The sequence below is a fragment of the Fonsecaea pedrosoi genome, assembly GCF_000835455.1.
Source record: "Fonsecaea pedrosoi CBS 271.37 unplaced genomic scaffold supercont1.3, whole genome shotgun sequence".
Classification (NCBI taxonomy): domain Eukaryota; kingdom Fungi; phylum Ascomycota; class Eurotiomycetes; order Chaetothyriales; family Herpotrichiellaceae; genus Fonsecaea; species Fonsecaea pedrosoi.
In genome coordinates, this window is record NW_013550613.1 from 3,043,757 (window position 1) to 3,056,903 (window position 13,147).

At 52.7% G+C, this 13,147-nt stretch overlaps 6 protein-coding genes across 6 annotated transcripts; 2 read left to right on the top strand and 4 right to left on the bottom strand.

Moving 5' to 3' along the window:
* Positions 1 to 635: 635 nt before the first annotated feature.
* Z517_05023 (3-methyl-2-oxobutanoate hydroxymethyltransferase) lies at positions 636 to 1,685 on the bottom strand (the record flags this gene model as incomplete). The annotated part of the gene is made up of 4 exons (XM_013430351.1): positions 636 to 717; positions 826 to 1,114; positions 1,251 to 1,469; positions 1,580 to 1,685. 4 exons carry the CDS (start codon positions 1,683 to 1,685, stop codon positions 636 to 638), a joined length of 696 nt encoding a protein of 231 aa, XP_013285805.1.
* A 376-nt stretch (positions 1,686 to 2,061) lies between these two features.
* Z517_05024 (chlorophyll synthesis pathway protein BchC) lies at positions 2,062 to 3,559 on the top strand (the record flags this gene model as incomplete). The annotated part of the gene is made up of 6 exons (XM_013430352.1): positions 2,062 to 2,283; positions 2,343 to 2,503; positions 2,554 to 2,838; positions 2,895 to 3,154; positions 3,223 to 3,303; positions 3,363 to 3,559. The coding sequence occupies 6 exons, from the start codon at positions 2,062 to 2,064 to the stop codon at positions 3,557 to 3,559; spliced, it is 1,206 nt and encodes a 401-aa protein (XP_013285806.1).
* Positions 3,560 to 4,408: 849 nt separating this feature from the next.
* Z517_05025 (uncharacterized protein) lies at positions 4,409 to 5,551 on the bottom strand (the record flags this gene model as incomplete). The annotated part of the gene is made up of 2 exons (XM_013430353.1): positions 4,409 to 5,440; positions 5,501 to 5,551. 2 exons carry the CDS (start codon positions 5,549 to 5,551, stop codon positions 4,409 to 4,411), a joined length of 1,083 nt encoding a protein of 360 aa, XP_013285807.1.
* A 594-nt stretch (positions 5,552 to 6,145) lies between these two features.
* On the bottom strand, positions 6,146 to 8,827 carry Z517_05026 (cell division control protein 48; the record flags this gene model as incomplete). The annotated part of the gene is made up of 4 exons (XM_013430354.1): positions 6,146 to 8,224; positions 8,278 to 8,527; positions 8,581 to 8,724; positions 8,778 to 8,827. 4 exons carry the CDS (start codon positions 8,825 to 8,827, stop codon positions 6,146 to 6,148), a joined length of 2,523 nt encoding a protein of 840 aa, XP_013285808.1.
* A 1,138-nt stretch (positions 8,828 to 9,965) lies between these two features.
* On the top strand, positions 9,966 to 10,547 carry Z517_05027 (uncharacterized protein; the record flags this gene model as incomplete). The annotated part of the gene is made up of 1 exon (XM_013430355.1): positions 9,966 to 10,547. The coding sequence occupies one exon, from the start codon at positions 9,966 to 9,968 to the stop codon at positions 10,545 to 10,547; it is 582 nt and encodes a 193-aa protein (XP_013285809.1).
* Positions 10,548 to 10,825: 278 nt separating this feature from the next.
* Z517_05028 (uncharacterized protein) lies at positions 10,826 to 12,610 on the bottom strand (the record flags this gene model as incomplete). The annotated part of the gene is made up of 3 exons (XM_013430356.1): positions 10,826 to 12,069; positions 12,123 to 12,284; positions 12,343 to 12,610. The coding sequence occupies 3 exons, from the start codon at positions 12,608 to 12,610 to the stop codon at positions 10,826 to 10,828; spliced, it is 1,674 nt and encodes a 557-aa protein (XP_013285810.1).
* Between the last annotated feature and the right edge of the window lie 537 nt (positions 12,611 to 13,147).

Sequence of the window (13,147 nt, forward strand, 5' to 3'; positions counted from 1 at the left end):
TACATTCCACGCTCTAATGGAGAGTCGATTAGTTAGTCAATTCACCAGAAGGGAAACGGTATATGAACAATACAAATCCGGCGCTGATCTCTCAGAATTCCAAGAAATTCCCTCATCGTTCCTCGTACTGTGCCACTGCCCCTGCCACAAAACTGGGCAGCTAGATTTGGAGGGCCTTCATCTTCGCAACCTCCTCGGGAGGCATGTCGTATCCCTGCAAGTTTGAACCATCCAATCGTGTTAGCATATCTCAAAAATGTATCTCGCGCAATGGATCGCCAGGCTTAAAGTCCATGAGGTCGGTGGATAGATGGATAGATCGACAAACAAACAAACAAACAAGCAAGCAAGGGGATTAGAACTTGGATTGGCATGTATAGACTGTGTAGGAGAGACGTGGCGTGGCGTGGCTTACATGCTTTGCTTCTGGGAACGAGCGCGCCGACACGTCCCGTTTGTACTGCTTCAGGGCCTCGATCGACGTCTCGCCCACGGTGGCCTATTTCTTGTGCCATCTGGAGAGATGTGTAGTCATTAGCACTTCCTCCCTAGGAGATTGTGTCTCTCTTAGACAGACAGAAACAGAGAGAAAGAGAATTTCCCCCGGGTGATGGGCGATGCAGGAAAACGAATACTCACATGGCGGCACAAAGCGAGTTTTCGTAACCCAACAGCTCGGACTGGACGCCAATCTGGGCAGAAGTATTCGGGCCGCATCTAAGAGAAGGCGATGTGGCCAACCAGTCAGTCCTACAACAGCGGTTCGGACGAGTAGACTGGATCGGAAATCACAAGAAGATGAAAACCCCCTCAAGCTCTACTTACCCAATCCCAATCGTCGGAATCTTCAGGTTCGACGTGATCCACTCGGCCGCCGGTCCTGCCACCGTTTCCAGCACCACCGCAAAGGCCCCAGCGTCTTGTAGAGCCAATGCATCTTTCAGGGTATTCTCACTCTCCTCTGCTGTGATCCCATCGGCACTCGCGCCCGAGGTGTTCGTCTGGGGGGTCAGGCCAATGTGTCCGATGACAGGCACACCCGCTTTCACGATCGCCCTGACTCGCGACGCCATGTCGGCGCCGCCTTCCAGCTTGATGGCATCGCACCGGCCTTCTTTGACCAATTTGATGGTATTTGTCGCGGTTGAATGGGTGCTTTCTCAGCAGAGCTCATGGAATGACACATGTAGCCCCACAGCACTGCGGCCTCTTCCAAGATGGAACGCAGAGTTGGATATGTCGACGCTCACCTTGTTCATCCGAGATCTCATATGAGCCCATGGGCATATCGCCGAGCAACAAGGGTGACTTTGCGCCCCGTGCCACGGCCTTGCAATGATAGATCATCTCGTCCAGCGTCGCATAGTTCGTCGCATCGTGGCCCAGTGCCACGATTGTGAGGCTGTCGCCGACAAGAACCAGGTCTATACCCGCTTTCTCGCACAGCAAGGCGGTCGGATAGTCCCAAGCTGTCGTACAGCAAGCGACGCCTGATCAGCAAGCATCGAGAAACTTCTTGACTCCTCCCATTTTTTTAGGCAGGCTGCAGATTCGAAGCAGTCGTAGTGTTGGTAGTTACCAAGATGGCTATCCTTCCTAACTCCCGTCAAATACTCAGTGGGAGAGCCGAGGGGAGTCAACATCGAGGTGGCAAGCTCCGATTGCGCTCGGACATCCAACCGCATTGGCAGCAAGACCCATACTGTACCCATGTGCCATAGCCCCTAGCGAGAGTTAGAGAGTCATAAGCATCGTCGTTACAACGCAGTCTCCCGAGGTCAAGGACGAGTCTCCAACCCCTTTTCCTCTTTTGTGTCTTTTCTTCCCCGCTCCCGTCGTGCGCTAACGCCGTCCGGCAACTTCGCGAATACTTCAGCCTCGCCCTTCGCTGCTGTCAAGAGTCGAAAACCCCAATCTTTTGGAAGACTACAGGCCCTCGCGAATTTGTAGAAAAGGTTCCTGCAGTAGCGACACATCCTTGCTCGCTAAATAGTTCACACACCAGCGGCTTTTCCAGCACCATCATTCCTCCATCTCCTGGGACATTTGCTTCTGACTACAATGGCTCCCTCAGCGACAAGCAATGGTGGCTCCATTCCGGTCAAGGCGGACATAAGCAAGAACCGTGCTGTGGTCATTTCAGGGATCAATGATATCACCGTCCAAGACTGGCCTGTGAAGCTGGATTCGTACCGGGATAGCCCGATATACGTTGCCGGTTCACCACTACCGAGTGGTAAAGCCCTTGTCCGGATTCGCGCTGCGGGAATCTGTGGCTCAGATGTAAGTACCGGTGCGCAGTATTTGACAGAGCTAATCGAAATGTTGACCGAGATTTATAGATCCACTTCTGGAAAGAGGGCCGTGCAGGCCCTGATATCATCGAAGAACCTTTCATCATCGGGCATGAAGCTGCTGGGGAAGTCATTCAGGTCGCTGATGATGTCAAATCGTGGGCACCTGGTGATCGTGCCGCGATCAAACCGGCTCTTCCCTGTTTGGCGTAAGAGTGTCCTGAATAAGACCTTGGCCACGGTACTGAAATGTGATCAGTTGCGAAGAGTGTACGACCGGCTTTTCCAATATCTGTAGCTCGATAGAGTATTACGGAGTACCGGGACCCGGGCGGCAGGATGGTTTGCTCACCAACTACAAGATTGTCCCGGTTACCGCACTGGCTCGCCTGACGCCCAAAATCTCATGGGTCGAGGCTGGTGCGATACAGCCTTTTGCCATCGCTATCCAGATGACTCGACAAGCTGGACTGAAGGCGAACCAAACTGTGTTGGTCCTCGGGGGTGGCTGTATCGGGTTGCTGCTGGGAGCAATCGCCAAAGCGTGAGTCCTGACCAGGCTATTCGTACTTGGTGTGCATGCTGACCACAGTCTTGAAGGTATGCCGCGAAGAAAGTAGTCGTCTTTGAGGTACAACCTCACCGGGCGGAATTCGCAAAGACATATTGCGCGGATCAGGCATTTGTCAATCCACCCCGCCGCCCCAACGAGACGACAGAAGAATATTCCAGCAGAGTTGCCAAAGACATCCTAAGCTCTGTGGATGGGCTCCACCGTGGGTTTGACGTTGTGGTGGAAGCTGCAGGCGCCGAAGAGTGCATGCAGATCGGACTCCACGTCTGTAGACCTGGAGGGACTTGTGAGCGTCTTCAAGATGGAAACCACTTCCAAAGTGTTGCCAGACTAACCTGAGGTGTGTTCTGATAGACGTCCAAGTGGGACTGCTCAACGGCCAGTTTCCTCGGCTTCCAATAATGGACATTTGCTCCAAGCAGCTCAACGTGCGAGGTGAGGCTTGCAGACCCGACGCACCACCGTTATTTTGGCCCTGACAAAAACGATCACAGGAACCTGGAGATATAGTACCAACTGTTTCGAAGACGCCATATCGCTGATTGACAGAGGCCTTGTCGATGCGAAGTCACTGATCAGCCACGTCTTTCCCTTTGAGCAGAGTCTGGAGGCATTTGAGACCGTCCATGAAGTCAAGGCGAAAGATGGCAGGCATGTCTTTAAAGTGGTCATCTCCGACGAGAAACTGTAGATATGACAGTAGAGATGGCACTTCTATATGCAGAGCTTGCCGAGAGTGCTTCTTGTATGCTCTGGGAGATTCGGCTCCTTCTATCAGGGAGACTGGTGAAATTCGCAGGGTGTACCGAGTAAGATAAGGCATCGCAGCCAATGTCGTAGCTGGCAGGCATGATTACTTCGGCTGTGGTCCTGATGGGGCAGAGGACTCTCGATAGGGATGTCGCGGTTCTGGACAGGGGTCAGATGGGAAAAACACGGATGATGTCAGGGAGGAATAATGAGTCGATACATAATATGCGAGGAAGTCCTACCTGGTAGTGCTGGGATATCAATTCAAATGACAGAATTGGCCCATCAGGAAAATGGGAAATCGATGTTCAAACAGCTCTGATATACACCAAGTACCTGACTACCCACCCTACCTCGTACACCATGATCTATTCCTCCCTCTTGCACCTGTGGACCTACCAATGGTCCGTCCCCGTTCCCTGTGTACTTTCATGTAGCTTTGTCGTGATAAACAGATTTAAAAAGAAGATACCCCAAGGCAAATGCTCTACATGCACTCCTGGCAACAGGCTGTTCGAGCCATGATTCCGTATACGCACTCGACATCATTAGATCTACTCGGTATAGATGTACATTCCACACGTCTCTCCATCAGGTTGGAATCATCCCGACATGTGTTGTTCTGCCAGCCAAACACCGTCCCTCATGGTAAACGCCCGCGGACCATTTGTATACAACGTGTTGAGTGTACCCTTTCTCCTCGGTCGCCCTTAAGACCACCACTCCCTTCATCAAGCTGTAGAAGCCCTTCTCTTTCAGATCTGACCCAGGTTAAGTACCGGTATAAGGATCAGTTGTTCTGCGGAGGAATTTGCAAAGTCATCTTGTCTCCCTCCACCGTAGCGACACCAGGCACAACACCTGGGGCCGGTGCTGGCGGTCCCGTTCCCGATCGTCTTCTCCTTTCCCTCTCCGTAGGTCCACTCTCAATTTTACTGAGCATGAACCCATTTTCGTCCCCAGCAACACCACTCTTTCGGAATTTCCCACCCATGCCGTTCATCCAGCTATCATCTTCGTCACTGCCCAGCCAGTAACTTCGGCCAATGCCGACCATAAAGCGACCAAGTTTGCCTCCCCAACCCTTTCCCTCTGGTCTGCTCTCAGAGAACGGATTCTCTGCTAATTGGGAGTTTATTGATGCGGTGGTATAGTCGACGCCCAGTTTAGATCCGCTCGAGGCAATATGTTGTCGGATGACCATGCGGGCGAAAGCCAGCATGATCAAGCAGAAATAAGCTCGGATGGTCCACATGGCAATAATAACACCCACGGAATTCATGTTTTGCGAGTCCAAGACGGCCGATTGCAGGGCGCCGTTGCTTCCGCTGCCCGCAGCGTTGGTGGCAGGGACCCCAGCGGCGACAGCGTCCTGACCACCACCCGTCATGGGAGGCTGGGGTGTGGCAACGACTTCTACTCTCGAGACATTGAGTTGTGGATCCGTGAATCCCGATACTTGGTCCATAGTCGATGCGCCTGGTCCTTTCTTGTCCGTCTTCCCTGCGTCATGCTGTGCCAGCACCAAGAACCATGTCGCAGCGAAGACGGCGGTATATGCGGCGTTAACGATACTGTCCAAGACGTAAAACCAAGCCAGCGCAAGGCACTGCAAGGGCGATTGTTTTCGGATATGTCGTGCAAGGTAGGCAGTCAGGACGAGTGCGACGGTCGAGTAAATGTACATGGACAGTTGGAAGGGCGATAGGTGGTATCCCGTGAAGAGCGCAAGAATGCCATAGAGGCCAGCGAGTTTATTGACCAGCATCGAGAGGGTAATGAGACTGGCGCCCGTCGAGAGCGTCATCGTGTAGAAGAAGCGCTGTGCAGAACAAGTCAGCATGGATTGAAGGAACTCGAGGTTTCGACACTGTTGGCATACCTTTGGACGGCCCAGGCGCAAGAGGCGCGCGGAGATGCCATAATTCGCCATAGTCAATGCAAATACTAGGAAGGAACCCAAAGAGATACTATCGTTACCGTCGACAAAAGTCGCGCGAGAGAAAAGGAATTGAGATGGCAGCAAAGGGCGGGAAATTAGATGGATTGACGGGTTGGTGGAGGGCGAGAAATCAAGGAGCCACCCACAGCCACCCAAAAGCGGCATCCCCGGAACGGCCGTTGGGTGTTTACATCATCATGCACAAGGCTTAGTTGATGTGCATCAGGCTGCATTAAAAGATAAAGGCTTCATATAACAAAAGACAGGACCAATCACCTATAATAACCCCACGGCTCCTCAGTCAGCCATTCTATTATTTTGCATGCAATCTCATCTGTCTAGGTAGAAGGTAGAATACAAATTTGCCAGGCCAGTCGATGAATCCGATGGGACATACTTCAAGCACGGCTATCAAGAACACCCTTTCCCCTGCCATGTTCATGCGTTCGGTGAGCCACATGTCGGTATGGTTCTTGACGCCGTTCACTTTCTTTGCGCCTCGTATCTCTGCAGAATCGTGCTTTCCACCCGGGCCCCAACTCAGTGTGGATGAGTTTTATTGCAAGTGCCGCCGTCACCATCACCTTAGTCGTACAAGCTGTCATCATTGCCAGCATCACCAAAGCCAGTACCGTTGGCGGCATCGGCTTCTTGACCAGCAGAAGGGAATTTGAAGAAAGCACTACCACCGCTCTGTTTCATGGCTTGTGCAAAGGCTTCATAGCGGCGAATCTCCACATCGCTAACGGACCGCCGGGCAGCTTGCATGGCCTCTTCAAAGTGTCGTCGGGTCAGTTCTGGGACGGGATCCTCGCCTTCGTCGGCGTCCATGGCATCCTCGCCAGCGGCCTCTCGTTCCTTCTGTCTTTCAATGTCTGCGGCAATCGACTCCTTGATGGCGAGTTTGACAGCCCGTTGTGTGACGAAGCCCAAATCGGCACCGGAGAAACCATGGGTCTTGCTGGCAATGTATTTAAGATCCACATCTGCAGCGACAGGAGTCTTGCGCAGTTGCGCCCGGAGAATGGATTCACGGGATGCTTCGTCGGGAAGAGGGACGTAGACAAGAGTGTCCAGACGTCCGGGTCGGCAAAGAGCATTGTCGAGTTGCTCAGGTCGGTTGGTAGCGCCGATAACAAAGACGTTCTTCTTCGAGGTCATGCCGTCCATTTCAGTGAGGAGCTGGTTAACAACCCGGTCAGATGCACCACCGGCATCACCCACGGAACCACCACGGGATTTGGCAATCGAGTCAAGTTCGTCAAGGAAGACGACACAGGGAGCTGCGGCACGCGCCTTGTCGAAGATATCTCGGATATTGCTTTCAGATTCGCCGAACCACATACTCAGAAGCTCAGGACCCTTGACGGAGATGAAGTTTGCGGCACATTCGTTGGCCACGGCTTTGGCAAGCATAGTTTTACCAGTTCCGGGAGGACCGTAGAACAACACTCCTCGAGATGGTGAAAGACCGAATTTGAGGAATTTCTCGGGATGGTCAACAGGGTATTGCACAGACTCGATGAGTTCGCGCTTGACACCCTCGAGACCACCGATATCGTCCCAGCGAACGTTGGGAACTTCGACAACCGCCACCTCGCGGAGAGCAGAGGGATTGGAGACACCCAGGGCATACCGGAAGTTTTCCATGGTGACTCCCAGCGAATCCAACACTTCGGCATCGATTGTGTCCTCGTCCAGGTCGATCAAATCCATCTTCTCACGAATCTGCTGCATGGCGGCTTCGGAGCAGAGTGATGCAATATCAGAACCGACGTAACCGTGAGTCTCGGCGGCGATCGACTCAAGGTCAACATCTTCGGCCAATTTCATGTTCTTGGTGTGGATTTGAAGAATCTCCAGACGACCAGTCGGGTCCGGAATACCGATGTCGACTTCACGGTCAAATCGACCAAATCGTCTAAGGGCGGGATCGATCGAGTTGGGTCGGTTGGTGGCGGCCATCACAACCACGTTGGACCTCGCCTTCATGCCATCCATGAGCGTGAGCAGTTGCGAAACAACACGTCGCTCAACCTCGCCGTTAGTCTTCTCTCGCTTTGGTGCGATAGAGTCGATTTCGTCGATGAAGATAATGGCAGGCGAGTTCTTCTCAGCTTCCTCGAAAGCTTTCCGCAGGTTCGATTCTGATTCACCAGCCATCTTTGACATGATTTCGGGGCCGTTGATCAGGAAGAAGAAAGCACCGGTTTCGTTGGCGACAGCTCGTGCCATTAGGGTCTTACCAGTACCCGGAGGGCCATACATGAGGATGCCTCGGGGAGGTTTGATACCGATCGACTTGAACAGCTGGGGATGTCGCAGTGGCAACTCAACCAATTCGCGGATCTGAGCCATCTGCTTTCTGCAACCACCAATATCATCGTATCCAACCTCGTTCAAGTTTCCTTCCTCGTCTTCACGCTGGATCGGGTCTCCTTCGCAGTGAATGACAGTATCTTGGGCCACAATGCCGTACTCCGGGGGATCGACTTCGACCACTTTAAATTCGACTTGTCTCATACTGGCTCGGACTGTAAAGAGATCTCCTTGTCGGACAGGTCGGTATGCTTCGCGGAAGTAGGGGGCGAGGAAGACGTCGAAGAGAGATCCGGTCAGACCCTCGATGGTATCTGCGATGGGAAGAACCGCGATGCGCTTCGCCTACACGAAGAGTTAGAACTGTGCTGGAAATAGTGCAATGAGACAGTACTCACATATTTGATGTCAGGACAAGGGTGAACAGTGATGATATCGCCGTGCTTGACTCTGAGGTTGTGGCGAACCACTCTGTTGATACGAGCACTTCCATCGTCGAGGTCGTCATCGGCTAGGACAATCAAGACGGTGTCCTTTCGTTTCTTTCCTCGGACCAAGACTGTATCGCCTCGGAACAGTTGTAACGTCTCCATGGTGTTGTTTGAGAGAGCAATGATGGAGTTATCATCGTTCGTAGCATCGGTCACACTGCGTCATTTGTCAGCCGGTCTGCACCAAGTCGTTGCCAGTGTTCAACATACATCAATGAATTTGGCTTCTTCTTCTTTTTCAGGATGGCTGTGGCCGTATCAAGTTCCTGGATAGCTCTGTCAGTCTGGGATTCGTCACCGTAGAGGTTGCCGGGAGAAATCCGTACCTCTTTCTTCTCTGCGCCCGAAGCATCACTGTAGCTTGAGTTAGCAGCGCATCTTGCGGTTTCGAGGAAGGTGACACATACTGTAGGTTGACCTTCTTCTTGTCATGGGCGTGATCAGGTTCTGCAGACATCTTGATGTCCTTGAGATATCAAAAACGGTCTGAGAAGGAGATTGCGGAGGTTTGTTGATGTGGTTTCTAGGAGACCAGAGACAAGAGCGCTGGTCTTCGCAACGATAGTTTTCGGGACGATAGAAAAAGGATGGAATGAGTTCAAGGAGCTCCTTATAAGAAGAACCTTGAGAGGAGCAGAAAGGAGATGGTAACAAAAGGGTGAGAGTGAGCAAAGCGTTTGTTGAAAGTGATGAGTTGAACCTCTGGAGGACTTGAAGCGCAGGAGAAAGCCCCGTCTTGGCGTGTTCGAATGACGGTCATTTGAGCCCAACCAACATACGTTGCCTCTGGCAGCCTACGAAAGAGAAGACGGTCGAATCTTCTGATACCGCCCAACGATTGCCTTGCCACGAGTTTTACATGCACTTGAAATAGGCATCAAACACTTGCTTGATAGCACGCTAAGGTTTAATCCTTCAGGTCTTGACTTAATGCCTTTCTCTTCCCATTCCGTTCGTGTACTTGTACAAGTATTGCTCTAGATCTGCCTTCCAGGTGGCGAGGCTGAATCTGAGCCTTGCCACGAGGGGGCGTAATGCCAGATTGCGTACTGAGAGTCATCCGGCTCTAAGACCCGCAGCTCTTACGGATGTCTCTGTATCCCTCCTGCAGTCCATACCACATGTCTGACATTTTCGCCTCTCATGACGAATAATAGGAAGAAAGCCATTCATGATGATCAATCAATTCACTTCCTTATACAACCATGAATCGCCCACAACAAGCCCACGGGAACAAGCCCTCTGATTCGTAGCGTACCTTGCGTACTTCCGCTCCGCCAACCCATGTCCGCCCGCACCTCCAATTTTCAAAGTGCGGAGCGGAACATTCTCAAGAATCAAGTCCGCCTCCTTGTAGACAGCTACAGGCCACTCACACTTTCCTTTCAAGTAGTGCTGCTGGACAGCCCTGGGAGGACGGTAACTCCTACTACCCAGATCGACCAGCGGCGTACGGCCAGGTGTGCCAGACTATCGATCTCGAAAATTAATGCAACTGAGCCCCTCTCTACCACGAAAACACATTTAGAGCCCACATTATCTCGACGCGCACGCACATTCACCTTCTGGCCTTGACATAGCGAGATAGCCACAAAATGTCGACCTCAGGACCATCAGCTGACAACGCGGCTACAATCTCCATCCCTTCTTCCCTCACCAGCTCCTCGACCTCCTTACCACCCGCGACCTCTCAAGCTCTCATTCAACACCTCCGACAGACGGGCGCTATACCCGACCTCAGCGCCCTCCTAGCAGATAGCCTCGCCCGGACGGGCTGGACAGACCGCGTCCGCGCATTGGCGCTCGAGTTACTCAGGAATGGCTCATGCGACACTTTCCCAGAGCTGATGAGCGAAGTTATGCGACGGGCGAAGATGCCCAAGGACGGCAAGAACCAGGCCGGGGATAAGGAAAGCAAAGATGCCAAGACAAATGGCACGAGTACACCTACGACGACGACAACAACTGGACCTGGAGCTGGAGGCGCAGCTGCTGCGGCAACCTTGAATGGCGGAGGGGTGAACAACAACGCCATTGCACTGTCAAAAGAATGGTCGGGCGGCCCAGATGGACTACCAGATGTAAGGATCCCGGAGGTCACCGTTGAGCTGGGAGTGGAATTTCTGAAAGAAAAAATCAAGGATGTTGTCGAGCCGATCAACGACGACAGTGACTGACAAGGTCTCTGCTTGTAATCGAGGCGATGGCTTGGGATATTCGTGTACCATATGGCATAGCGAACGGCGTTGGACGTGGAAGAGATAGTGGAAGGACCTCGGTACAGGACATTAAATGCCTTGCTCTACATGGAGTCGTAGGTGGTTCTCGAGCGACTGGTTGTGCTTGTTAAGCATCGTAGCATGAATGGAAACAACCTGTCTCTTCAGATTCAAAACAAAGACGCTTTTGAAAGCCTCGCTAAAGCCGACATATCTAAATGAAAGAGCCGACGAGATCATAAAACTCCGCCTGGCAACGTCTGCGCAGGCGGCATTGCCCTGACGCTGGGTGCACCTCCAGAAACGACTCCTGTGGTAGCAGTCCCTAAACTGCTGCTACCTATACCTCCCAGTGGTGGCTTCATTCCCACACCTGCTGTTGGTGGCACGTCGCCGACCATCACATTCCCCAACTTTCTCAACATAAACATCGGCTTCTTCCCCTCTCTGTCCAAATCCTTAAACAAAGCGAGGGGCTTCTCTTCCAGTCCCACACACCTCTCCTGGTCGCCATACACGATATAAAGTGCATATTGTCGCCAATCGGCCTGGATATTGTATTTTCGGAGAGCGGCTGGGAGAACTTTGTAGCACGGATCTTCTAGCCCCACGCGGAAAGACTTGAAGATTTCCACGGAAGGAGCGTCGCCTCCGCTGCCACTATCTTTGTTGCCATGCGGGGTATGGCCCACACCGGCGCTCGAGGGGAGCTGGGGTGGGACCGAGGCGGATTGTTCTCTCGAGGGGATGAGGGTAGAAGCATTAGAGATTGTACTGTTTGAAGGGTTGAGTTTGCCAGAGGCCGATTTCGCAGAAGTGGGAGGGTCACGGTCGCGTTCGATAGTAACTTGCCGGTCGTCGACACCGTCGTAGCGAGGGACAGCACTGCTAACGGTTCCTCCTTCACGTTGGTAGGAGCGAGGAGCGAGTGGTTGATGTTGGTAGGGGAGCGGTGAGGTCGGGGAAGGGACTCCTGGAGAAGGATGAGGGTGTTGCCCTAACACGCCACCTGACATTTGTGCGGTTAGCGAGTTTGAGGCTAGACTTGCTGCTGCCGAAGGGTCCAGCGAGTTGCTTTCGGCGAAAGTCCTACCCTCATGGATTGTACTGGGTATATGTGTTGGAGAGTTGTTCTTGGGGGTAGAGCTGAGGCCCAGCTTCTTCGAGAATGTGCGTGTAAGGCTCGTCTTTTCGGGCACCGGCTGCGTCGCTGGGGGAGGGGAAATGACATCTTGCTGGTACACCTCTGGGCTGATGGTATTGCCTTGATAAGGGGCATAGGGAAGAGGTTCGGATCGTTCTTTGGCCATCTTGAAAACCGGTAGTAGCTCCTGGCGCAACTTGCGGTAGTCATCTGCAAGCCTCGTCAACTGCGCCTCCGCCTGGGCGATTCGCTCGTCCCGTAACCGGAGGATTGATCTCGCGAGTCGATCGATATCTTCCTTGGTTGCCATTTCATACTGTGGGTTTTGCTCGGCCGCTAAAAAGGGAATCAGCGATATAACATTGGCCAACGGTAAGGCGATAGCCTACTAGGCGGGACATAGTCATCTGGTTCGATAGGTATGTCCTGGTTGACCTTTAAATCGTAAACGTTCTTGAGTATGGTCAACCGGTGTCCCACACTAGCGATTCCCATCTCTTTGAGTTCGTCATGTTTAAGTGCAACAAGTGCTTCTCCTTCAATGCCATGTTCTGGGAACAGTCAGTCCTGCGGACATCCCCCACCGTTGCTGCTTGCAAGGCTGCTTACCGATAAAAGCATGGCAATATTGTCTCAGATTCAAACTAGACACAAACTGAGCGCACTCTTCTGGTGTCCATTCTGTTATTATCGTCCTGGGCAGGCTTGGATCTTCTCCCGAGTTGTCAAAGGTCGTGGGGGTATGTTCGTTAGAGGCCGGCTCGGAAGAGGTCTCTGAATCGGTGTGTAGCTGAGTGGGAGAAGTCATGACGCTTCGCTCGTATTCATCATCGGCGTCAGAGTCGGCGTGATATGTAGTTCCGCTGGGAAAGGCCATGGTGATAGCGTCCAAGAACCAACTGCCTTTTTGGCGCTCGGATCAGGTTTAGGTTTCAGTCCTCACACCCCAGCCACATGGAGGCTTGGGGGCAGGGTAGAGACTCGGCCGGCGATATGATGAGGATTTGCTCGGTAGCTTTTCTGATTGCAGACTCAAAGGTTTGCCGCTATTGGGACCGTTGAAGAATCTTCCGTCGTTCCAATGCGAAGGAGACAGTCCAGAGGAGGCTCTCAGCGCAGGGTCTTTCAAAAGGGGGGTGTCCCTCTGGTCCTCGGATTTCTGGTCTAACGGCCGAGGCTGCCTAGTTGCGCACTATGCGAGGAAGAAACGTCTAAGCAGAAATATCTCGTCGTCGGTACGAGTGCTCAATTTGAAGGAAGACTGCGTTAGGAGAGGTTCGAGGGGGGCATGGGATCGCAGCATGCGCATCTATGGGGCTGCGATGGGGCTGGAACGAGGCTAGGCCCGTCAATAGTCAGTGGCCAATGGCACGCCGAATCCGCTGCATACGCTTTTGTCCCATTTCGGCCATCT